This window comes from Bacillus rossius, chromosome 5, assembly GCF_032445375.1.
Source record: "Bacillus rossius redtenbacheri isolate Brsri chromosome 5, Brsri_v3, whole genome shotgun sequence".
NCBI classification, from domain to species: domain Eukaryota; kingdom Metazoa; phylum Arthropoda; class Insecta; order Phasmatodea; family Bacillidae; genus Bacillus; species Bacillus rossius.
In genome coordinates, this window is record NC_086333.1 from 59,245,211 (window position 1) to 59,272,238 (window position 27,028).

The window sequence follows — 27,028 nt, forward strand, 5'->3', positions numbered from 1 at the left end:
AGCGCACGCACTGTTATAGGGCTACCAAGTGAGCGATGCTAGTTTCCAAGTAACTGAGCACCGACTGCTGATTGCTGATTGCTGAGCATTCTTCGGGTGGAAAGGATCACTTAAAAAGGGTAAGTATTGGTTTACCCATCGTACAGTTACGCGTAGAAGTACTGTAAGTGACGGTGATGACTGAGAATATAGCCAGGGGCTAAAAACAAACAAAAATAATGAAAACTCAACTCCTAACGTTCCACCCGTAGGACTGAACCAAAGATTAAAACTAACTAGCGACACCAAAATGTTTTTTTTCGTAACTTAGTAATGATACAAAAAATAAAACCCTCCGCCTGTGTACTGAACGCAAAAGTTCTGGTCACAGCTTACATAATATACACTCATTTAAAAAATTAATTAATTTCGATAAAAAATAGTTAAATCACCTAATAACATAAGTAACAGGGTATGTCTCGCGAATAGCATTTCGCTTTATTACAGAGATATAGGAGTTTAGTAACATTGTTTTGGTCCTCAGTTTAACATTTTCTACGTTCTCGAAATATTTCTTGCAATGGAAAAGATTGTTTTAAAAATTTTTAATATTGACATATACGATTGCTGGCGTACACTGAATGACATGTCTTTAACAATTTTTAAATTATTATATTCTACACCCTTTCGACCCCCGTTTTTTTCCCCACCTTTTCCCCGCAAAAAAAAAAAAAAAATATATATATATATATAGGAATGCTTGAATTCGCCACTGCTTTTGAGAAAATAGTATTTGTTTTTAGTATTTTATCTGAAATACACATTACATAAACGTATGATTTTCACAATGAATTAAACTCGCTGCATTCTGGCATGATGTTGCTGTATTCATTCAAACTATATTTACGGATTATTTTTTATTAAATAGTTTATAGAGAGAGATAAAAATGTTGCTGGCCCTAAACAGTTTAAAGTTACGCTAAGAAACGCAGAAATTGGGCTAGGATTTTTAGCTGTAAATTTTACCGTTGTATTAAATAAAAATTTGAAATATAACTTAATACAGGACAAAATGGTGTGAATTGCTGCCGGTTTAAATACGGAAAATAATATTATAAAAAAAGTCACGTGACTTCTAAATTACGTATGCCGGACTGTGGCTACGCACTATTCTGAGGCGCGAACTTACACTTATCACTGAGTGATGAGCCCAGAGCCCACGGACCCCCGGCATCAAAGAGCTTGCGCGCTCACAGACATCCCACACATCTTTGCCATCAGACGAGAGATAAGTCACTGGTCAGCAGCACAGACTAATGATTTTCGTTAATGTGGTTCTACGTATTGTCGTTAAGCGAAGTCATTTGAGGCGGCAACACACAATGCAACTTGAAAGAGAGGAAAGTGTTGGTGGTCTATAGGAAATAATTTCAGCCACTGTTTCTAGTGGTTTCAGTCTCTGTCAGTAGTGGTTTCAGATTCTGTCTGGAGTGATTTCAGTCTTTGTCTCGAGTGGTTTCAGCTTCTATCCAGTGTGGTTTGAGCTTCTGTCTGAAGTAGTTTTAACTTCTGTACGGCGTGCAATCCGCCTATATCTGAGTTATTTGAGTCCCTGTCTAGAGTTTTTTCATATCTTTGTCTGGAATTTTTTTAAGCCTCTGTCTGGAATTTTTTTAGCCTCTGTCTGGAATCTATTCAGCCACTTTCTGGAATTTTTTTAGCCTCTGTTGGAGTCAGCATCAGTCTTAAGTGGTTATAGCCTCTGTCTGGAATAGTTTCGGCTTCTGTTTAGAGTGTTTTCATAATCTGTCTGGAGGAGTTTCAGCCTCTGTCTGGAGTAGTTGAAGTCTCTATTTGAAGAGATCAGACGTTTTCTGGAGTGATTCAGACTCGGTTTGAAGTAGTTTGAATCTCTGTCTGGAGTGGTTTAAGCCTTTGTCTAAAGTGGTTTTAGCCTCGATCTGGAGTGGTTTCGGGTACTGTCTGGAGTGGTTTTAGCATCTGTTTAGAGTGATTTAATCCTCTTTCTGGAATTTTTTTCAGCCACTGTTGGAGTGGTTTCAGCCTCGGTCTTGAGTGGTTACAGCCTCTGCCTATAAGAGTTACAGTCTCTGTCTGGAATGGTTTCAGCCTCTGGAGTGGTTGCAGCCTATGTCTAGAATAGTTGCAGCCTCTTCCTGGATTAGTTTTAGCCTTTATCTGGAATGGTGTTAGCAGCTGTCTGGAGTGGTTTCAGATCCTGTCTGGTATGGTGTGATTTAATAATCTAGCGGAAATGGTAACAGTCTGTCCGATGGCTTCTTAATGTGTCTGGAGTGGTAACACCTTCTGTCTAGAGTGGTTTTAGACGCTGTCTGGTGTGATTTAATATTCAGCGGGATTGTAACAGTCTCTGTCTGGTGGTTTCTTAATGTGTCTGGAGTGGTAACAGCCTCTGTCTGGAGTAGTTTTAACCGCTCTCTTGCGTGGTTGCAGCCTCTGTTTGGAGTGGTTCAGCCTCTGTGTTGAGTGGTTTCAATCACTGTCTTGAAAGGTTTTTGAAAAACAAATGACTCCTCTAACGGGATGTTGGTATCGGAGTTCGAAACCAGGTTATCTGTATCGCGAGAAAGGTGTTGAAATAAATCGCTCCATCACACTGACAATCATATAATTTAATATGAAAACAAGATAAGTTGAAAGGAAAAATTACATAACATCTACCGAGTACTATCGTTGAGTAAAATTTTACTTCTTCTTTTCCTTGTCTCACCAAAATTATACCATGCTCTTCCGACATCTTTCGATAGAAATAATATGAAAGACAAGATCTTAGTTTAGCTAGCATTTGTTAAGGAGAGCCACAGTATGGAAACGAATTATTTATCTAAATTTAAATAGTTTATTTCAAAATTTTACTTGCAGTTTTTCTACCTTTGCCTGGTTATACATTTCATTATTTTAACTAATTCTCTAATTAAGTTGATGATACTATCAGTTTCAGAGAAACTAAAGGAAATATACTTCCTCTTTACTTAGAGTTGTATAACATTAATTTTTCACATTGTGCCCCTTCTCCCATAAAAAAAAAACTATTTTCCTGAACTTGCTAATACATTCAGTACCATTCCATAATAATTTGGTCATTATTGTGGACAGTTCCTCGATGTGCTTATTTTGTTTCCCTTTTGCCCAATAAAATCTCACGGAACTGTAATCTAAGATATAATATCTTATTTAAACAATCACATTTTCAAGGCAATAATTTATTCGTCTTTTTTTTTGTACATAATCGTTTTAAAATATAATTTTCACTTAGTTTTATTATTCATTGACCCATTAAAAATATATTAAATTGTGACTGTGTAACGCCCTAAGAGCGATACAATGTATTATTTACTAAACCCGAGGTACCTACCCTTAAAATATATTTTTTGATGTGTAAACATCTTAGCCCTCGGTATACGCTTTGAATATATATACTGTAGTATACGGTATGAGTAATTTTGTAAAAATGAAACGGAAGTCGATGCACGGAAATGTGATGAAAAATGGCGGACCCACGTGTTGCAACATAAACCCATATATTGTCACTTTCGTAAACATAAGGGTACAAATCAAACCGATTGGTCTGTCAAATTAAACTTTATGCTAGTAAAATTCCCCCAGATAGTATTTGGTAAACTAAAATAGTCACAGTAAAAAGTAATCTCAAGTTTTGAAATACCTAAGAAAACTAACCATACGATGATTATAATACATGTTCTCCTTGCAGTATGATAACGGGCTCGATAGAACAGTTGTAAAGCGCGCGGTTGATAACGTTAAGGGACGTAGTTTAAATCTTGTCAGTGGAAAAATAAATTAAAATAACTATAATAATATTTGAATATAAAAATAATTTTGAATCAGTTTAATAAGGTTAAGGTTTGTTTGAAGTAATTATTTGCAGAATAACTTTAGTCATTTAAGCAAAAACAAAATTTTTAATCATATACTTAGTGTTATAATATGAGTTTTAAAATCTTTGAGGATAATATTTTAGTAATTCCATATATGTATAACTTCTAACGTGTGCGTAAACTAAAAGTATTAACTGTTTAATGAACTTCAACAAGATGGAAAGTATTTTAATTAAATTCCTTGTCGAAAAATTTATTTGCAACATGAAAAACACAAGAACACACTTATTTGCTCGTTACCGAGGATAGATGTTGACACTTTACTGGCTTTTTTTTTTACTGTTCAAGTTTTTGTTCAGTTGTTATCGCTGGATGCGCTAATGAGTTATATTTAAGGGGGGGAAATATCAGTTAAAGTTTTTATGAAATTTTTCTTGCCAAATATTGGAAAACAATTTTAGTTTGAAATTAATACAGTTTTACTTAACTTTTATAGTTTAAAACAATAAATAATTTTTACGCCTAAAAATGATGTTTAATAATTGGACGGTATCTCTTAACGCACTCAAGAGCAAAGGAAGCACTAACTGGAAAAATATCAAACTACTGAATGAGACGTTGAATGGCCAACTACACCACGCACTTGACAAGATTGATGCTATCAGTGGCTGTCCTATGGGAGGGAAGATAACTGTCCCCCCCCCCCCCCCCCCCCCCAAAAAAAAACACCCAGAACAAAAACTAAAACTGAAGTGATAACAAAAAATACTTTAATTCAGACAACACCTGTACTTTGAAGTAGGTCAATATTTTTTGTAAAAAGCCTACAATTATTTTAGTGCTTCTGATTAATTTAATTTTTTTTTCAAAATGTTATATTGGACATACGCCATTGCTGGTTACACTGTATGTCATAAGAAACCTTATTAACGGACCAAAAAGGTGAACAAGCAAACACACCGAAAACAAGCTAAAATCAGCAGATGTTTGGACCTGAGGACGGGATCTCAGTTCCCGAAACTCCGCAACTGTTTTCTTAAGAAGCCTACTGTGTACTGGGTGCGCCACTGGACGCTATAAACCCAATGTTCCGATGCAGTTCACCAGCCAAGAACGCTTTCATAACAAACAGGGGTGCGTGGCCAGTGAAACTTCACAAATAAGAAGGGTAGAAAAATTTTATGGCACTCTAATATTTTAAATACGAGTTATCATACATTGAAAACAGACCTTTATTTAATTGTGTCATCTGGCCATGTCTTCAATGGAATATAACAATGAATTAATATATGGAACGTAACCCTACTAGAAAAGTTAATACTTAATGTCAAAATTCTAATGCTATCACCGTATCCAACCTCAGAGCAAGATGCTTAGAGTGGCGAATTACGAGTTGCGAGTTGCAAAAGTGTGTAAACGTTTACAAACGCACAGGGTAGTAAACGAAATCACGCGCTGCTGGTGCCGTCTGTAACCGGATGTAAAGAAGTCTCAATTTAAAACTTGTTTTTTTTTTTTTTTTTTTTTTTTTAAAAACCCCGCGCCATCGAGAAATATTCGTTGCATACGTTACGCACGTCGACTCCGTTACCTTACTCACCTCCGTTACCCAGTGATTCTGACATTACTCTGTCATTACTTCCACTTCAAAAAACGCAATCTCATGGACGCTCCGGCGGGAACTTTTTCTCGGGTGACGAGGCAGATTGTGGCCCGCGTCTGATACGCGATGGCCCCCGGCGGCGACTTATAAGACGCGCCAGCTGTCCTTGGAACCGGCAGTGCGCGACACAGGCTCCTACCTGCTGGGCGTCGGCTACCGAGTGCTGGGTCTTCTGCCGGCGACCAGGAACATACACGAGGTGACGTCACGCGGGTACAGAGCCGTCGAGGAAATTAAAGGCACGGGGACAAGTAATTTGCCCCCCCCCCCCCCCCCTCCTTTTCCCAAAAAAATTAATGTTTGGTATCACACGCAATATAAACTTCCGCCCCCCCCCCCTCCCCCATTTTATTCGTCATTATTTTTATTTAAGAGATATTTCAAACATTTTAACACAATATCTCTCTTTCGTTTGTTAAAATCTTTTTAAAAATTATCACTTAATGCAACATCATTGGCGTAAAAATAAATAATAGTTAAAAAAAATCTAAAAACACGCGTTATATAGAAAACCAAGCTAAAAAATAGAAAAATAAATTTTAATAACTTTTAATTAAGAATAGTGTAATTTTTTTTAAAAATAAATATAAAGTAATAATAGTGTACATAAGAAAAAAAAGTATTTTATTAAAAAAAAAGCGTGGGGTGCATGGTGTCAATAGTTATAAATATTTTATTGACATATATGAGTAGAAGGATTAATATTTCGATAATATCTTAAAAAGCACCCCACGCTTTTTTTTAAAAAAATATTTTTTCTTATATACACTATTATTCATTTATATTTATTAAAAAAATTATACTCTTAATTAAAATTTATTTTCTATTTTTTAGTTTAGTTTTCTATATAAAGCGTGTTTTTAGATTTTTTAAACTATTATTTATTTTCTACTTTTTAGTTTGGTTTATTTATAATTTAAAGTGATACTTCTTTATCGACGTATGAAAGAAATTTTATAACAGTGTAAAAAAAAACTTGATGGTTATTACATAAATTTACTATTAAAGTATATTTTGAATAGATATTGGCTGCAGTTAAAATAAAATCGATAAATATTGTTTTATCTCAGAAGTGTCTCTAATATCTGATGGGTGACAATCCATTGTTTGCAAATGTCTCACAAAAAATTTTCTCCCATTTGTTCCAGTCCGATTCCACTGTAAGTTTCTTTTGCATGCAGTTGTACCAAGCTACACTGGAGTATCCTAAGAAATGTTTTTAAATTTCTGTTTTCTTTTTGTCTTCTTTGATTAGGAAACGTTCACATTCTTTGTTGAAATCTTTAATCCACTGGTAAGCATTTGAGTTTCTGCCCGTGAATTTCTCAGTCATAAAATCTTATGCAATTTTCCCTAAATTTTGAGTTTCAGATATAGTTTTTTTTTTCTTCAAGAAATTTCTCTAACAGTTTTTTTCAATTTTTTATTTGATCCACTAGGTATAGATTCGGCACTTTTTGTTTTTTCCTCAATTTCTTCCAGGTAAAATTCTTTAAACTGTAAGTTTTGCTCTATATCCAAATATGTTTTTGATATATCATCTATCAAACTTATCCATATTTTCCGTGTTTGATGTATTTTATTTAATGATTTACTGACCTTGGCATAGTTTGGAGTATTTGTAAATGCTTGGTGTAGATTTGCAGGTTGGTGTTCGAGTGGAATTTCAAAAATCTGCCCATCAGGTGTAGCTATTGAGGTTATGCATATGGTGTTTTATTTCCCATCTGCTGTTGGTTTCACAGCAAAATCAAACCTCAATTTTTCCATGTTTCGTGAAATATTTGCAGAAAAGGTTGTTTTATAATAATGTTTCACTCTTGGTTATTTGGTAAAATGAAACAAAGACGTATTTGTGTTTCTCTATCTAACGAAAGAAACAACATTTAAAGCCCTTATTTCAGGTTTTTTTCTTGATATTTTTACAAATATAGGAAACTAGCTGCCCGACCCGTCTTCGCACGGCTATACTAATGGAAAAAAATTAAGCCACAGCTCCCATTTACAGTAATGGTAAATATAAAAAAAATCAGTGAAAATTTATTACAATGCTGTATAATGTACCGGAGAGAAAATGAATAGCACCGATGGTTTCCCGACTCGTGCACGCAACGTACAACTGATGTACCCGTACTTCGCTATGGCAGTCTACAGGCAGATCACTCTTGCGCCGCTCATTATACATGCCCCTCCTTGTGGGTACGCCACTGCCAAGCGATGCCCGTTGCCATGGAGACGCAGAAGGCATGAACAATGTAAAATCCTGTTCTCATGCACACAAAGTACCCACTGTTGCCTTGTTTTAACCACCCATGGGATCTAATTTTCGGAAAATGTCATCCTGCGTAACATAAGGAACATTACTGTGAAGTTTCAAGTCTGTATAATATATATACTTGAAAAAAAAGGGCAATTTTTGATATTTAAAGTACCCGCAAAAATTCAACGGTGATGAGGACTGCACTAACAATCAAATAGTCGTTGCCATAGAGACGAATGAAGCATCAACAAAGCAACAGCCGTTGCCATGGTGATTTCCTACCAAAAACTGGACATTTTGATATATTACGCCCCCGAAACTCCCCTTGGGATCGGATTTCCGCAGAATCCGTTCTTAGTGAGCGTCTACATCACAAAATGAGTAACTATGCTAAATTTCAAGTCAATCGGGTGTATAGTTTTAGAGATCTCGTGATGAGTGAGTCAGTGAGTGGTATTTCGCTTATATATATATACACACACAGACACACACACACACACACACACACACACACACAAGTCCTTGTCAGAATTGTAACGGGAGAGGAAAATTATTGATGGTCCAAAAATGAAAATTAATTAAAAATAATAAAAATAATTCTAGTAAAAGAAAAAAAATCAAACACAGAGAGAGGAAAAAAAACAATAGTTTAGGTTTGCGATTTAAAGTGATAAAAAGTATTTAAATATTAATTGAACTCTTATGAGGATACTGATTGCTTCGTTGTTAATATCACACGGGTGTTTTTTACTTGTATGGGAAAATTAAGAATGATAAGGCATCTAGTGCGTGGCAACAATGTTAATAGGCAATAGGAAATAAACTTCTAGCGCATTCGGCATTGTCAACACACACTTCGTACGTGTACTGCATGTTGTATCTAACCCCCTCCAACGCATTTGATTCTAAATTGGACTTTTAGTAAGGATCCGTAATGTTATTAATAATATAATATAGCCTATAGCCTTCCTCGATAAATGTACTATCCAACACTGAAATAATTTTTCAAATCGGACCAGTGGTTCCTGAGATTAGCGCGTTCAAACAAACAAACAAACAAACTCTTCAGCTTTATAATCTACTATATAAAAATAAGTCGGGTTTTCCTTCCTGACGCTATAACTCCAGAACGCACGAACCGATTTCCACGGTTTTGCAGTCGTTGGAAAGGTCTCGGGCTCCGTGAGGTTTATAGCAAAGAAAATTCAGGAAAAATTCAGGACAAACCAACATTTTAAGTAGATGGCGCCGGCGAAATACCACTCACTGACTCACTCATCACGAGATCTCTAAAACTATACACCCGATTGACTTGAAATTTACCATAGTTACTCATTTTGTGATGTAGACGCTCACTAAGAACGGATTATGTGGAAATCCGATCCCAAGGGGAGTTTCGGGGGCGTAATATATCAAAATGTCCAGTTTTTGGTAGGAAATCACCATGGCAACGGCTGTTGCTTTGTTGATGCTTCATTCGTCTCTATGGCAACGACTATTTCATTGTTAGTGCAGTCCTCATCACCGTTGAAATTTTGGGGGTACTTTAAATATCAAAAATTGCCCTTTTTTTCAAGTATATATATTTTACAGATTTGTAACTTCACAGTAATGTTCCTTATGTTACACAGGATGACATTTTCCGAAATTAGATCCCATGGGTGGTTAAAACAAGGCAACAGTGGGTACTTTGTGTGCATGAGAACAGGATTTTACATTGTTCATGCCTTCTGAATCTCCATGGCAACGGGCATCGCTTGGCAGTGGCGTACCCACAAGGAGGGGCATGTATAATGAGCGGCGCAAGAGTGATCTCCCTGTAGACTGCCATAGCGAAGTACGGGTACATCAGTTGTACGTTGCGTACACGAGTCGGGAAACCATCGGTGCTATTCATTTTCTCTCCGGTACATTATACAGCATTGTAATACATTTTCACTGAATTTTTTTTATTTACCATTACCGTAAATGGGAGGTGTGGCTTAATTTTTTTCAATTGGTATAACCGTGCGAAGCCGGGTCGGGCAGCTATAATATAGATATGCCTCCTATTAGACGAATCAATTTAGGTAGAAGAACCCGAAATGCTACAAACCAAGCTAATTACCATCTATTCATGCACTACAGTGAAAATAATTATTATTATGTTTCACATGATTAACAATAAAGAGATTAATTTTTTTTATTTATCTTTTTATTTATATGTTTTATTTAATTATATTTCTTATTCACAACACCCTATAACCAGGGTGACGGTTCTGTTCAGGAGAATTTTTTGCCCCGACTATAAAATATGTAGTAACAAAAAAATGTCACATTACAAATCATTTTGACAGGACTTTATTGCAATTTAATTAGGCAGTACGAAGTCTGCCGGGTCAGCTAGTATTAGTATAGATATTCTCTTCAAGAAAGTATATTGTTCACAGTAATCATAACCCACTCTCACTTTTCATTTAATTAAATGTCACAATATTTTTTAGTAGACTTTGTTTATATCGCGCCAAAGACAAACTGAAAGAAAAGAGTTCGCACATGAGCGAAATGGTTTTCTTTACAATGTGCGAACTCTTTTCTTTCAGTTTGTCTTTGGTGCGATATAAACAAAGCCTACTAAATATTGTGAAATTATATAAATTTACAAAAATCTTATTTTGCAAATTGAATAATGGAATAATCTTTTCAAATTAGTGTATTTTCATCGGTCCTCGATAAATCTGCAAAGTTTGAATGAAATCTGGCCATTTAAAGTGGGTCAAAATCGCACCCAAAGGAGTCGGTTACAAACATGCAGGTGAAGCTAATATAAAGCGTGTAAAAATGCGCGCAATTCTTTTCAATTATCATCACTTGCGCTATATTTTATTGACATTATAACATGCAGAGTGATTGTATCGAATTAAAATTTCAGGTAAAGATTTTAAATAAATGTAATTAAAAAAATTAACAAATAATTATAATGGCGTGTTAGATCGAACCTTGATATAAGTTGAAACTTTCCAAACCCAACAACAATTTTAAAAAATGGATCTAAAGGCTGTAAATGTAAACATAACAGATACGATTTCCAGTAAATGTAATTAGCAATAGACTTGTGATTTTCGTCATACAATCAAGGTAGACCCACGGATTATAAAAAAAAAATATCTCGATACTCGACCGGATCTCTTTGGTGCTATGTATGGCCCCGGTTATTTCCCACACCCTTTTTTTTTCCTGTTTTCCTCAGCGATCCGGGGGGGGGGGGGGGAGACAATGATTGTTGTTTGTCACTGTATCGCATCAAGAATATCGTATTGTTACGATTTATTAAAATGAAATAGTAAATCGTCGTGGGAAAAATTACTGGGTTCGTAAATTGATAGCCCAATTAAAGATTTTACTACACAGTTTTATTGATTTCCAATATTAACATCAACAAATAATCTTCCAAAAATGCCTAATATACAATTAAGTACATATAAAAATGTAAATTCCCCAGTCACTCGGTTTTTATACACCGCACACCTCGCTGGGCCGCACCTCTGGCGCAACTCTCACCGCAGCACCCCTCGTGGAACTCCGTCGCCGCACTCCGCCGTCGCCGTCGCACTTTCCTTTGCCGAGGAACCGCTCGACGCTTCGCTCGGAACCTGGCTCGTGACTCTCGCCGCACCCGCGGCACTATCGTCCAGACACTTGCCCCGGAACTGAAATCCCAACTCTACTGCTTCGGAGGCAAGCGTCCTGGGCTTGTATAGGCCGAGGCGCCACTTCTAGAAGTCGCGAGCGCGGCTGGGGCCAGTCGTCTCATTCCGCGCCGACCCGATGCCAGAAATATCGAGACACGCATCGGCGGCTCGCGTAACTCCCCAGCTGCAAGGTGTCAGATAACGTGTCAAAGGCAGAGCGTCGCTAGGGGAGCGGAAGAAAGGAGGGGGGAAGCGACGACCCTTGTAATCTACCAGGTGCGCGCGGTATGTCTCACGTTGCGGCGGCCACGTGACGTCAGTGGCAGTGCGGGGCCGCCAGCCAGCTCCGAAAATGCGCGCGCCGCGGCCCTGCTTACGTTTCGTAACAGTATAATTCCAGTACATGGGCGTGTATCCCGAAAAAATAGGGGGAGGGAGCAGGGTGATCTGAGCCCCCTGTAATTTTTTAAAAAAACCTTTTCACTGTGGGGGCCATTATACATTTGCAAAACCATAACTGAGAAACGGGGATTAAAACCCGTAATTCTACTCTATCTCCCTTCTCTCCTCTCCTCAAAAACTTAATGCGTGGATGACACAGAATAGCATTACTGCTCCAGTGATCAGGGGCGTAGCCAGGGGGGGGTTTTAGGGGTTCAAACCCCCCCCCCCCCCTTAGCACCAAATCTATAGTTAATTTCTTATTCATCACTCAAACAAATTTCATATTAAAATTAATAAAATTTTTACCATTACAATATTTACATTTAAGTAAGCTAAAATAGCACTATTTTACACCTTAAAATCCAAATTTTCCCGGGGGAGGACCCCCGGACCCCCCACTTTAATACGGGGGGGGGGGGGGGTCATGCTTCTTAACACCCCCCATACACAAATCCTGGCTACGCCACTGGCAGTGATACAATACAATGCAATGCGATATTATTTTTTTAATGTGTAACATCTTAGAATTCGATATGCGGCATTCGGTGGTAGTAATTTCGTGACTGGAGCGGGAGTCGCATGGAACGGAAATGTGTACCGACGGTGCTGCCATCTGTGGCGGATGGCGCGAACCAAAGTTCACAAAGCAAAAGGGAAACTTCATTGCATTAACTTTTTAATGAATCTTAACATCATGAGCAGTATTTTAATAAAATTTACTGTCGAAAATCAGGAAAAAAATAAAAACGAGTTTTAGATTTTTAAAAGTCATTTTCGTTTTTATCAGAGCCGGTACGTGATATGCTTAGTTAGGTGGCCAATATGATTGCAATAGTTTATGTCCATACCTTAGTTCTAGCAGTTCGGGAAACCATGTTGTGTTTGTTAGAAATAATGTAATGTCTTGTTTTGAAAGATGAGACAAGTATTGAGTAAGGTCTTATAGTTCGGGGATGTTCGGTCTATACGCTTGAGTTTGATCATGGCTTGTTTGAAAGGCATGTGAAGTATCGAAATAAAAGGTTTTAGGTTCGAAGACGCTTGGTCTATATGCCTGACATTGGACCTTTCTTGGTTGAAAGGACTGTCAAGTAGCGATAAAGAAGATTCTGGTGGTTCAGAGACGCTTAGCCTATACGCCTGACGTTGAACTGGACTTGGTTGAAAGGAATGCCAAGTATTGATAAAGAAGGTCTCATGATTCGGAGATGCTTGACCTATATGACTGGTATTGATCATGACTTGTTTGAAAGGATTGTCAAGCATTGACGATGAAGGCCTGATGTTTTGGAGATGCTTTGCCTATATGTATGTACAGTAGTTGGTACTCTAGTAGTCTAATGGTGCACCTAAAACGACCTCTAGGTAGGCATAGAGATACTGCTTAACATATTTATATAGTTGAACAAGTTGACTTGTATATATTCATTTTTCTTAGAGAAGATTATTGATAAACTTGGCAGATGGATAATGGAAAACCATACTTAAAAAGTAATTTTAAGATATATTACGTTTTTTTGCATCGACCAAGGATCTAACTGAAGAACGTTTTCTATCGTATCAATCATTATATTTGTAGGTATATTACTTAATGATTTTTTTAATTTTTCCAAATTTATAGGTAAATAATTAAAGATTATCAATACCGTGCACAATATGACATCAGTGACTAACAGGTGATCGGGACTACTGCAATCGAACGGGTAAATATAAACTAATATTGCGACAGCACATTATAGCAGACAAAAATTGATTGGCAGATCTAAGATGGCCAAGTTCAAAAGGGATGTAAATGCAATTTTTACAAAAAAAAAATAATGATTGAATTGTAATTAAATTACTCTTTATAGAATATTCTTTCCAAATTTTTGGATAGTAATTACGGATTGTCTACATGGCGGATGTCATCATATTTCAAAATGGCAGAACCCAAGATGATATAAATTTCTAGAATACACACTGGCAGAATGTTTTAGAATCCAAGATGGCTGTTTAGTATTCAAATCTAAGATGGTGGCTGTGACATCAGAATCCAAGATGGCGAACTCCAGCAGACAAACACCAAATGGCGGATGTGATGTCAGAATTTATGATAGTGGTTGTGTTGTCGGAATCTAATATACCTGAAATTTCTAGTAAAAAAATGGTGGATGTGACATCAGAATTAAAAATGGCTGAAAGTCCTTGAAAACAAAATGGTAATATCCAAAATAGCGAAAATTCTATATTCCAAGTTGGTGGCTGTGACATTCATAATGGCGGAATCCAATAGGGCCTATGGTGTTATATTCTAGAATTCACGATTATGGAATCCAGAAGGGTGCAAAGACATTCAAATGGCACTGACGCTTGAGATTTTATAATTTTTTTAGGAATTTGTGTCAATTTTATGATATTGTTTTTTAAAGGTAAAATAAAAACCTTTGAAGAAATTTATAATTTAGAATATTTTAATTTTCAATGGTAAATGTTCCTCGAAAATGTATATTTTTTATGTTTCTAGTTTGAAAAAAAAAAGTTTTGTGGGAATGTTTTCTAAAGCTGTAAATTGTAAATAATTTGGGTAACTTTTAGCAAATTTTGGTAATTTCTGGCTAATTTTTTGTTAAATGTTTGAATTCATTAGGTAAAGTTCAAATGTGTAGGTCAAGGTCAATCAAATTGGGCACCGTCGTGAAACAATCCAAGATGGCGGGAACTAATTCCAGCTCTTCGCATTGGCACCACTGCTTGGAGCCCCATTTATACTACTTATTCACTTTATTACCCATGTTTTTATTAACTGTATGTAATTATTTTTAAGCTTTGGTTTTAACGATAGGTTATCAGTTATTAACAATCATTAAAATTATATATATATCATGTACAAACAGGTCATAAAAGTAATTCATAGTATGTAGCCCTCAAAGAATCATAAAGTGACATAATCTCCAGGATAATTGTGCGTTCCAAACCACTTGAATACCTATTGGTATTGATTACTGTAGCAGTATGCATTAAAAACAAAAGAATTACCTCATGTGAATGGGTAATCATTTAGTAAATTAAGTTCTATAGCCATCGCCATTTATAATTAGCGGTTCAATTAAAAGTATTTCCATTTTGTCAAATTATTCTGTCAATACTGAGAATAGGTCTCACATTTGTATGAAATATTTTACTCCAAATGATACAAGTAATATGCTCTAAGAGTGGTGACAACTCTTTGTGATTCATGATACATACTAAAAAAAATTATAATTTGTTATGAATTCAGAAAATCACTAAGCAATAATGTAGAACGATCTAGATGATGAATAATAAATTAGTATAAATTATAAAAACTAAATTTTAAATTATAATTAAATTTAAAATAAAAAAATTAAATTATAAAAATAAGTAAACATTATGTCTGCATGAATTTTTGCAGGTGATACAACAAGGCACATTGTGAGATGGCATTGATCTTCACCTCCATTCTTGCTGACCTCTCCCTGGGCGTGGCAGCATGCGTCGCTCTGCTGTACTTCTACATGACACGTAACTACAATTGTTGGAAGGAGAGGGGCATCCCCTACGTGAAGCCGGCCCCGTTCGTCGGGAACATGTGGCCCGTGTTCATGCAGAGGCACAGCATCGGCTCTTACGTGCGCCATGTGTACGAGGAGGGACTGGGCGAGCCTTGCGTCGGGATATTCGCCCTGGACAAGCCCATCCTCGTGATCCGCGACCTAGACCTCGTGCGATGCATACTGGTGAAGGACGCCCAAGTCTTCCTGGACAGGACCTTCGCCCCACAGGAAGAACAGGATCCCTTGCTCGCCAAGAGCCTGTTCGGAATTAAGGGCAAGAAGTGGAGGCACCTTAGGGTCAAGCTCTCGCCAACCTTCACCTCCGGAAAGATGAGGAAGATGTTCTACTTGGTCGACGAATGCGGGCGCCAGCTGCTGGAGTTAATCAATCAGGAGACATCGACAGGTAAATGATCCTCCTCTGACGATAATAAATTCACAGAATTTTCAAGACCATGCTTACACACATATAGTTGTTAATTATACTTTATGACACCGGTCTGCATAGGAGCCTGATATCCAAAAACATTTATTGGGATGATAGCTGTACGAGGCAATGGCTGACAATTAACAATTAACCACTAATTTCACGAGGCATTGGTCACATTTGCCCAATTTTGTGCATGCGAAAGATAACATTACGGCTTAAGGCTGCATGGATATACACGGTGGCTTGAAATGATGTAAACTGAGAACCAAATAACAGCTTCAGAGCCACATGGATAATGACTGGATGCTTGTAAATTTAAGCCGTAATAAAGGTTGGGATTGAACCCATGACCATTGCCACATGGCTGTGACAAATTAGTGATCACTAAGATCCATATAATTACTACCACAGAGGACCAACCCTTTCTCACTATACTTACATGAGAAAATTAAAAAATAAATAAATCTTACCTGAATCACCTTTATCAGAAGTGGGGATGTTGTTTGCATGGACAAAAAGGTCTTTCTTTTCTCGCCTGTTAAGAGGTTTTAACATACATTTTTAAAAGATATTTTGATATATAATTTTTAAGCGTGTTTTATATAAGTAAGGGCGATACCAATTAGGTATTTAAATTCCGAACCAGTTTTATTTAATTTTTACAAATTTACTGACATACTGTCTAAAAGGATTTTCTCCAGGCACATTCAGTGTTGTATTTTATGGCGAGTGAAGTCCATGGAGTCCGGAAGTGATTCCCATCTTATTTATTTCTTGGTTGATATTGTGTTATTCCTTTTACTAGGTAATTATCTAGTATGGCTCCCGCGAGCGTTAGTGCATCTCCAGAAGGAGGTATTTTCATCATTCTACCTTTAGAGTAAGTGGGAAATTCTACTACTTTCACATATAGTTTGACTTTTACTTAATGTTTTGTCCTGATTTCATGATCCATGTTTCTTGTCCCCTTTATTTCTATTCTTGACCACTGGACCTCTTTTTCTTTCTTTTTTTCTTTTGGTTCCAGTGGGGTCTAAGAGATGGTCCAAGAGTTCGCGATTTTCTCTGGCTCAAGTCCATCGCTTAATTCAGCCACTTGTTTACAACCTCTTCCTTCTTGAATTGATATGAATACCATGCGTTTCTCCAGCTGGATAAGATTTGAGCCGCCACCTTTTCTCCTCGCTTCTAGTCAGCGCCAGTGAACAGTCAACGATATTGTTATTAGATAATATATAGTCCCGAACTGGTTGGGCCAACAAATGTTTTAAGGCAGTATTTTAACCATGAGCTCTCATAGTTAAATTTTAATGTAATTTTTTTGTGAAAGCTTGATTATGCGATGTCGTAGTTGGTAAAAGAAAAATGTTAAATTAATATTCCAAGTAAAATTAATAATCTATTTGTAATCGATAGTTTTGTTGGCCGGGGCCCCAGTAAGTTTGCTCTGTGTAATTTTGTAATTCTTGAAACTAACGAGGTCTAATTTATTATTTAATTTGTTATTGGTTCTTTAATACTATTAAAATATAAACTTCCGTCTGCGATCTTATGTTATTAACACTGAGAAGCAAAAAAAATCATGTACCAAACCATTATCAAAAGAAAATAATGAATACTATAATGCCAAATAAACAGCATAAGCTTTCAAATAAACCACCTTTTATTTATTTAACTGAATCACCACTCGATCGATTTTGAGAGTAATTAAATTTTTTTAATGTTTGCCCTCGTGTTCACCTCAGGTTTAATTGTACTCACCTTTTCTTTGCCCATGCAGCTTCCTGGGCTTTTCATGAACTCAAAAAACACTAGGGGCGTAACAGTATACTCACCTTGATGAGGTATGTTGAGATGTGTACCCATGATAGTGTGTGTGTCTATGATTGCGAATGTTTGTCGATTATGGTGAATGTGCATGAAACTGTGTGCTGATGGCTGTTAAGGTGTGCCGAATTGTGTATTGATGATGGTGAATTTGTGATGAATGTGTTTCGATTGTACTGGTATACGATTAGTGGGATACAATAGGTGTGATACAGTGGGATACAGTCAGATATTATGCAATATGGTGAGGTACTGTGTGATATGATGGAATACAATGGGAAATTGTGATTTATAGTGAGATATAGTAGGAAATGATGGGATATGGTGGGATACAATTGGAGGGATGTGGTGGGATATGATGGGATAAAATTGGAGTAATTTAGCTGTATATGGTGGGCTAAAATGGGAAACAGTGGTGTATGGTGGGATTCTGTGGGATACAATGGGTTACGATTGGAGGGATATAGTGGGATGTTAGGATATGATGTGGTGTGCTTGAAAGGATACAGAAGGATCCTGTGGGATAGTGGGTTATGGTGGCATATGATGGGATATGATGGAATACGATGTGATGTGCTTGGAGGTATACAATTTTATATTGTAGGATACAGTGGGATATGGTAGAATAACAGTGGGATATGAAGGAATACAGTGGGATACTGTAGGATATAATTAGAGGGATATGGTGGGATTATAGTGGGATATGGTGAGATACAGTGGGATATTATTGGGTGATATGGTGGGAATGGTGGGATATGATTGGAGGTATATGTTGGATACTGTTGGATATTGTGGGAAGTAGTGGAATACAATTGGATCTATACAATTGGATACAGTGGGATATAGTAGGAATGAGCGCCCTCCAAATTCCACCTCATTGAACATCTCACTACCCTTTCCAACAAATCAATCTCACTACATTGTTCACTTCATTAACCTGAAATTAGCAATTTCCCATGGTCTTCGCCCAACTCATATCAACAGAATCCTAAAGTTTCATCGGGCCACATGGTTTAAGCGATACATAGCCTTGAATACTGGCAAATCGCAAGTCGCACAGAACAACTTTGAAAAGGACTCCTTTAAACTTGCTAATAGTGCAATTTTTGGAAAATTTATGGAAGCGAAACGAAAGAGGCACGTAATAGAACTGGTGTGCAGGGACGAGCGTATCTGTAAGCTTGTGGTTCACCTCGCCTTCAAGGGTTACACAGTCTATGATTAGAGGTTGTCACTGGTACACCTTCGGTAAAAGAACATTATATTCGACAGCCAATATATGCTAGGTTTGCTGTTCTTGGCCTCTTCCATTACAATATGATGAAACCAAGGTATGCTTGAACTAACCTACATGGATACCAACAGCTTTCATTACCCGATTGCTGCTCCTGATTTATACTCTGATTTGCAGACTGATAATACAGTACTAGACAACTTTGGCATAAGCAACTACCTCTCCAAATAATGCTAAGGTTATTGGGAAATTTAAGGCTGAGTGCTGTGGTCGACCAAGATGGAGATAGATGGCCTGAGATATAAGTTGTATGCCCTCAAATGTGTGTATGTGTGTGACGGGGAGGTTTTACCAAGAAGGCCAAAGGTATGCAGAAGTGTGTGATTAGGAAGCAGATCACTTATGAGGACTACCTGAGTATACTATGCCAGAAGTCCTCGCTCCAACCACTATGATTTTTATTCTGAGTGCACCAAGAAACTTGCACTGGCATGGACAGATGAAAAGAGGACCATCCGGTATGATAGTACACATTCATATCCTATAGATACATCGGTTAATGGGCTTGCTACTTGTCACACATGTCCGGTGCACTGAGATATTTATGTTATTTAGGCCTTCTCTTCCAACTTATTTTGCTGTCATATCTTTTTTTTGTAATTAATGATTTCAGGTATGTTTCAGCAATGGGATATATAAATACATATCTTAAAATTTTTGTATGAGCATTTTGCACTCCCCTTGTGCCCATTATGGAAATGTTTTTACATTTTTTGAGTTCGTGAGGTAACACAGCCTGGTTTGATGTTTCGAGCAATATAATATTACTTTACTGATTCCATAACTGGTCTTGTTTCAAGCTCTTGTTAAATAATAGATGGAGAAGCGAACCAAAATAGGTTATTTATTGGAGTGTGAGTATGTGCCTGCTAAAACCTGCCGAGACTCCACGTTCGCATAAGATGAGGGCACTTGGTGTGTATCGCTGGCAGACATAAATCCAAATTAGTGTTGGATGGCAATGCTGGCGAACTCTAGTAGGTGGTGCAAGATGGCGTCTCCCAGCGAGAATCATTATCATTCAACCCCCACTCTTTACTCCAGTAATTTTGATACCCCACTCAACACCATTCTATAAGATTATGACATACGTGGGATAAGCAAGCAGGAGGGAATATTCAAAATGGCAGCCTGATTGTAGCTGTCCTTATCATCGTAACACTTTCCTCGCCAGGATTCATATAAATATTCACTTGTCATACCTCTCCTCCTCACCTTTATATGCCTATGATGTAGGCAGAATTAGGGAGTATGTAAAACTTATATCCAAGATGGCGGTCGGGGAGTGGAGTGCTCGATGGTATCGGTCGTAATGGAAAGCGAAACATTTTGGAGTGCTAAAAAGTATTTTCTGCGGACGAACCACCTGATTCAACCCCTCACAGACCAACCGCCGACTCACCATCTCCCACTTGCCCATTCCCCTACCTAATTAACATAATCCAGAATACAGTACCTGTCTTCAACATACATTTTCCTACTACCCTAATAATTATGGAATGGTTTCTTACCGAAGCCATGGCTGGTCCCTTTATTTTCCTTGCTTGATTTTTGTCTGTTATTGAAAATATATAATGTAATTTATAACCTCGAATTAGATTTAAATATGCTGGCTAGGTATAAATATTTGTCCTCGTATTTACTATATAATATTGCAACCCAATCAAGTATGGTGGATTTCTAAGTTGTGAGGAAAACAGAAGCTTCTATAGAATGTCAATGGTATTCAGTATTGACTGTCGAATTTCTGTTACTATATGATTAAGATAGTTTGTTGCTAACATGTGTTATCACCCGCAGGCAGGCCGGTGGCGGTGAAGGAGACGATGGCCAGGTACTCGACCGACGTGATCGCCGCGTGCGCCTTCGGCGTGGACGCGAACGCCCTGAAGGACGGCCAGTGCGAGTTCCGCTCCGTCATGCGGCGCGTGTTCGAGCAGACCTCGCTCCAGCGGCTGGCCTCCAGCCTGGCCTTCCTCGCGCCCTCCGTGTCGAGCGCCCTCAAGTTGCGAACTGCCGACCACAGCGTCACGGAATTCACGCGCAGGACGCTGTGGGATGTGGTCGACCACCGCAGGAGGAACGGCGTGGTGCGCAAGGACTTCGTGGACCTGCTGATGCAGATCAAGGATGGGAACGAGATCCGTGCGGAGGACGGCAAGGACGTGGAGGAGATAAAGGAGGACAACGACCTCACGAACATCGGGTACAAGAACAAAACCGAAGAGGAACATATGAGTAAGTAGTCTTCAAGACATCGTTATTGAATTTATCCCAGCATGCATTTCATTAGCAGTAATTTGTCATATTGGTTAACACATTCATTCCGCTATATATTTTTTAAAACTTTTCTATAAATATCTGTAGGTTTCGTGGATTTCTATATCGTTAATGTTTGGTACGTCGTTTATTTGCATGTAACTTTAGGTTATCTCGAAGATAAAATATTTGAAGACAATCGTGGTCGTCCTGATGAAATACCACGTGTTTTGATAGTTTTTTTAAAATTGTTTTAATTTTTTAAGGAAAATATGTTTGATACTATTAACATATGCAATTACAGTTTAAGTCTCTAGGTTTCAACTTAGTACAGCTGTTGTCAATATGTGAGGAGAATAAACTTATATCAGTTCAACATTTATTATGTTGTCAAGGGTAAAAATTGTACAATATTTGGCATTAAAAATAATATTTCATTAAAATAGTTTTTAATATTAAAATTATTTAATTTAAAGCATACATAGATACAAGAAGAAACAAATTAAGAAATTTAGTATCTAATTAAAATTGTATATCTGTTCTGTACCGCCCCTAACCAAGTTCTTGTTTGTTCCAATTACAATTTATCGTGGTAACCGTCGTTACACATTCATTATCAGTTTTCGTCCGAACGTACACATCAAAAAGGGTGTTCGCAATTTTGTTACATATTCACACCCTAGCTAACAACGTATGCCTACATAAATACATTACTTAAAACTAACAGTCTCAATACATAATATCTTATTACTGAAGTTAATAAATAAAGTCAATATATTATTTATATATTATATATTTTTTAAATTTTTGTGTATTCAATGATTAAAAATATTTTTCTCAAGGTTTGGTTTTGTTCCATTAAATTCTTGAAAATTATAAAACACTTCTTTTATAACTAGTTATAAGCATGTTATAATGGTAATTTGTAAAGCACAAATCTAAATATTTTATTTGTATGTAGTTTTTTTTTGTAACTAAGCTTTACGCGTAACCATAAATATATCCTTTCAGATTAGCATTTAGTAAGCTTACAAAACAATTTCATTAAAATATATAAATATCTTTTTCAACTCAGCAAACAAATGGATATTAAAAGACACAGCTATTACTAAGCTTGATTCAATTTAAAAACACCTGTGTTCCTGTGTTTCAGAACTAGATGGCGATGACTTTGTAGCTCAAGCCTTCGTGTTTCTCCTCGCTGGTTTTGAAACCTCTTCAACTGTGCTGAACTTCACGCTATACGAGCTTGCTTTGAACCCGCACATCCAGGACAGACTGCGACAGGAGATCGTCTCTGTGCTGGACAAGTATGAGGGCAAGGTGTCGTACGACTGTTTCAAGGAGATGAGTTACCTGGACATGGTGATAGCAGGTCCGTAACTACCTCTACTTTAGTTTGTGCTATTGTTACACTCCTCACTCATAACAGAGTAAACCCAAGTTATGTTATAACTTTGTTACAATTCACTCTTCTGATGACTGGGGGGCAACTAGTGGATCTTTTGTTTTCAGAAGGCAAAATAATGATTTCGTCTAGACATTAGTACCTCTGTTTTTATTTTACTTTTGATTATTTTCACATCGGATATGTTATAAATTGATTAACAAAAAATATATGTCATGGATTTATAATCACATTATTAAAAGAATGGGCCGGCCCTTATTAGACAATTATATGGATGATTAACATAATTTAAATAAAATTCGAAACAATAAACATCTTAAGGAGTCGCAGTCACAGAAACTTTGGATCAACATCGTGTTTCAATGCTAGTTAAAAAAGGTTAAAAAAAAAAACTTAAGGACTGGTGGTTTGACGATTGCTGGACTAAGTGTAACAGCTGACTGGACGTCAAAGGGCCTTAGTCATCCGGCCCTTGGAAACTGATCTGGTCTTTGGAATGTGTCCGGTTCTTGTAATCTGTCCGGTTCTTGTACCCTGTCTGTGAACAGATCCGAAACACATATGTTCAGGACTGATTCACAGACAGTTGTCAAAATAGGCAGAAAATGTCTTCTAATCACGGGGAGTAAAAGTTGTCAAAACTCACCAAACAGGGAGATGGCTTCCAGATCCGCCTGGATGTGCTGAGCTCGCGAACTTACGGTTGTTGCGGACGATTCCATGTTTTAAAAAAATAATAATACCTGATGATGAATAAAACATGACTTCTCCTACGAGGTAGAGCTACATGGACTGACTAAAGGCTAATCACTACAGTTGTGGGAATTATATCCCTTGTCTAGCTAATTACATCTTAAAAGAAAAATGTAGAGGCATCCTGATGACGAAGATACTGCGCGCAGTAAATTTGGGGTGGCAGAGACACGTAATTAAAAGGCGAAGTTAAAGAAAGGGGGGGGGGGGCCTTCGGCTTTCGGACCGAAAGGTTCCGAAGATTACCGAGGGGCTTGCCGAGAAGTACTGACTTCGATATCTCTAAGTTGGTGGTACTGCCCGATGTCAGCGTGACCTACTGAGGTGTGTCTGAACTAAGTAGAGGTCAACTCACACGAGGCGACTGCTAGCAGCCTGGGGCTTATGGACCAAACTAAGCCAGCGCTCTGGTGGCCGGGGAAGGAACTACGGGGAACTGGTTACTGCAGGAGACACCAGAGGGCAGGCGTTCAGCGGGCATTCAAACTCCCAGGAGAAGTGATTCGCAAAACTACCGCCAGGTGGCATAAGCATGTAATTATGGAACTAATGTCGTGGCCTTAGGAAAGGCCGACGCTGGCCGTGGTTAGTAGCCGGTCAATGCTCTGGGCAGTGTTCCCAGGAAAACTTGGAGAGGTGGGGTGTGTGGAGACTGCTGATGACAGTGGGAAAGAGGCTCCACTGGACCCGGAGGCGTGACTGTACGTTGGTGAAAATGGCTCACGTCAGGCGAGGTCTTAAGTAGTTTGCCCTGAGACCTTGCAGGACATAGCAGTTCTCGTCACGGATCGGAGGCGGATAACAAGCGATGTTCGTGCGCCAAGGCGGGAATAAACGGATACCAGTCTGACTTGCAAAAGACTCAGAAAAAATCGGATCTAGGGCTGGGAAAAATTGGGGAGACAGGTCTGACAAAGATTGAATGGGAGTGTACAGAAAGTTCTTGCAGCAAAATAATGACTGGAGACATTATTTTTCAAAAATTCAATTTTAAAATTGCGCCAAAATACTAGTTGGTGGCACACTATGCGGAAATAAAACTCCACAAACTAATGTAATACAAAAACAAAACATGTCTTATTAATGCATTTCAAATTTATATTTCTAGAATCTACGAGAAAGTACCCAACACTTCCCTTCTTGGAACGGAAGTGCTCGACTGATTACAAGATTTCTCACACCAACTTCACCATTCCCAAGGATACCACCGTGATGATTCCAGTGTGGGCCATTCACAATGACCCCAATCTGTACCCGTTCCCAGACAGGTTTGAACCTGAAAGATTCACTTCTGAGAACAAGAAAGAACGTCATCATTTTGCTCATCTGCCTTTCGGAGAAGGCCCGAGAATATGCATAGGTAAGTTCTATAAATAGTAAATCAAATAATTTATACATATACCACAAGATTCTACAAACAGTAACAATTTAAAACACTTAAGCAGGATAATTTATGTCGCAGGACTCTCGTGAAATATTACTTAAATTTCGGCTGAAGAGGCAATTGTGTGTTTAGGTGCACAGACTTGGCAGTGAAGAAAATTATTTATTACCAAAATGGCTTAGTTATCGCCAATATGTTTTATTTGGCACGATTTGAACAATATGTACTGTTGAATGTTGCCAGAATATAAGTGATGAGAGTGATAGTAATTTTACTGAGCATATTACACAAATACAATTAGGTATCTAAATTATGTAAATACAAAACCAAAGTCTTGGTTTTTTGTGTTCTGTGCGTGTGTCAGAACTATCCCATTATTTCACAGAACATAATTTTTGCTTGTGGAGTTGCCCGAGTTGTAGTTTTCAGTTCGGTTTTTGTAGAATTCATGATACGTGTATATTTTGTGATTTGAAATTCAATGGAGATTGCAGTCAGTTTTTAAGAGAGGAGATCTAAAAATTCAGAATACCAAACTTTGTCCGCTCTGATGTGCGAACCTCTCCACTGTGATGCTGGTTTTTGGTTAATATAATGTTTGTCTGCCGAACAGGCTCACATGCTATCAGATAATAAACAAAATTGAATTGAAATTTAAAAAAAAGATCCTTTAACCAGCTCCTCCACCCTCTAAAACAATTGTTTACCTGACATATGTCCTCTAATGTTTATCTAATTAACCATTATTAGCCATGTACATACGTAACAGCATGTATGGTAGAGAACATTAAAAAATTTGAAACCACTCCTGCAAATGTCAGTTTATGTTTTAACTTTGAATGAATTATGTGTGATAAATGCTGTAAACCATGTGTATATCATATATATTTTTTGCTTTATAAATGAAACGTCTATCAGGCAGAATTAAATCACTTGATAGTAAATTATATTTTCTCATTGTATATGTTTGTTTGTCACATTAATGGCTAGTATACATATTTGACCTAGATTTGTGGGAAACAAAAATAGTATGGCATTTTTCATATCCGCAAGTTATGTTACATTCTGTACACACCATGGATACTGATTTCTCATTTGTAACATGGTTCTGAAACATGTAGTGGCCAAATAATAGGTACTTGACTTACACATAAGCATCACGACTATAGACAGAGCAGAAATTTTGAATACCTGGACAGCCGATCAGATACAGTGTAGTTTACTGCTAAACATTGCGCTAAAGTACTTAACTATCGTCTAAAAACTTTGGCAATGGATAAGGCAGAATTTCTCCACAGCAGAGTCCCGAAATTCCGAGTCCTAACATCTCAGGGTTCAATGCTGTCCGAGATTAATGGCATTTAGGTAAAGTTCTAAGAAAATAACATAGTTTGAATGAAAATAATGATGAAGCATGTTCATAAACACTAGAGAGAGAAATAAGTTAAAGCGTGTGATTTATAGACCATACAAAGTGATATGTAAATGCGGTGGATGTTTTCTCAGAAATTCGGAAGTCTCATGGTTCCTAGAATTGTTGCTAGAAGATAGATTAATGCTAACACAGTGACTGTTCATCTCGCACTTACGAGACATTTCACATAGCAGACACAGCCTGTCAATAAAACTGGAAGACAGTGACTATTTTAGGAGTTTAGTGTGTGTACTTTTGTGTGTGTGAACAGAGTTTTAATGAGATTCGCCGGCAATGCGAAGTGATGTGGCAAGAAAAACCTTAGTTCATTTCCAGTATCTTCACTAAATATACACGGTTCTCTTGGAAAGTAGAGCATAGCTATGATTCCTTCTACCACAAGTGTTCTGTCGAAGGAACCATCGATATCCAAATGTATATGGTATGTGAATTGTTGGACTTCATTATGTTGAATAATCGAGACACTGTCGTGATCCAAAGTTAGTCTTGTAGATGGTTCACTGAGACCGTTATCCCAGCAATCACATGGTCCCGCGGGCTTTGTTCCGTGTGATGCAGGCATGCGGTTCGGCCAGATGCAAGTGAAGACCGCCCTGGTCCACGTGCTGTCCAGCTTCCAAGTGAGGCCTTGCTCGACCACGCCCAAGCCACCGCTGGTCATGAAGACCTTCGGCGGCACCCTCACTCCCAGGGACGACATACCACTCACGTTCACCCGGATCGTCAGCTGAAGACTTTCGGTTGCACAAAATAAGATAACAGTCATTAAAATGTTAATTTAAAAAAAAA

The 27,028-nt window shown here is 37.7% G+C and overlaps 1 protein-coding gene across 2 annotated transcripts; it reads left to right on the forward strand.

The window, feature by feature from the left end:
- Positions 1–25: 25 nt before the first annotated feature.
- LOC134531845 (cytochrome P450 6j1-like) lies at positions 26–27,028 on the forward strand. Of its 2 annotated transcripts, none has more exons than XM_063367830.1 (6): positions 26–119; positions 15,308–15,855; positions 20,801–21,238; positions 22,413–22,634; positions 24,529–24,780; positions 26,798–27,028. In XM_063367830.1, exons 2-6 carry the CDS (start codon positions 15,333–15,335, stop codon positions 26,968–26,970), a joined length of 1,608 nt encoding a protein of 535 aa, XP_063223900.1. In that variant the 5' UTR covers positions 26–119; positions 15,308–15,332; the 3' UTR covers positions 26,971–27,028. The 2 variants fall into 2 exon arrangements, with proteins under 2 accessions (XP_063223900.1, XP_063223901.1); XM_063367831.1 differs by lacking the exon at positions 26–119 and adding an exon at positions 5,638–5,722.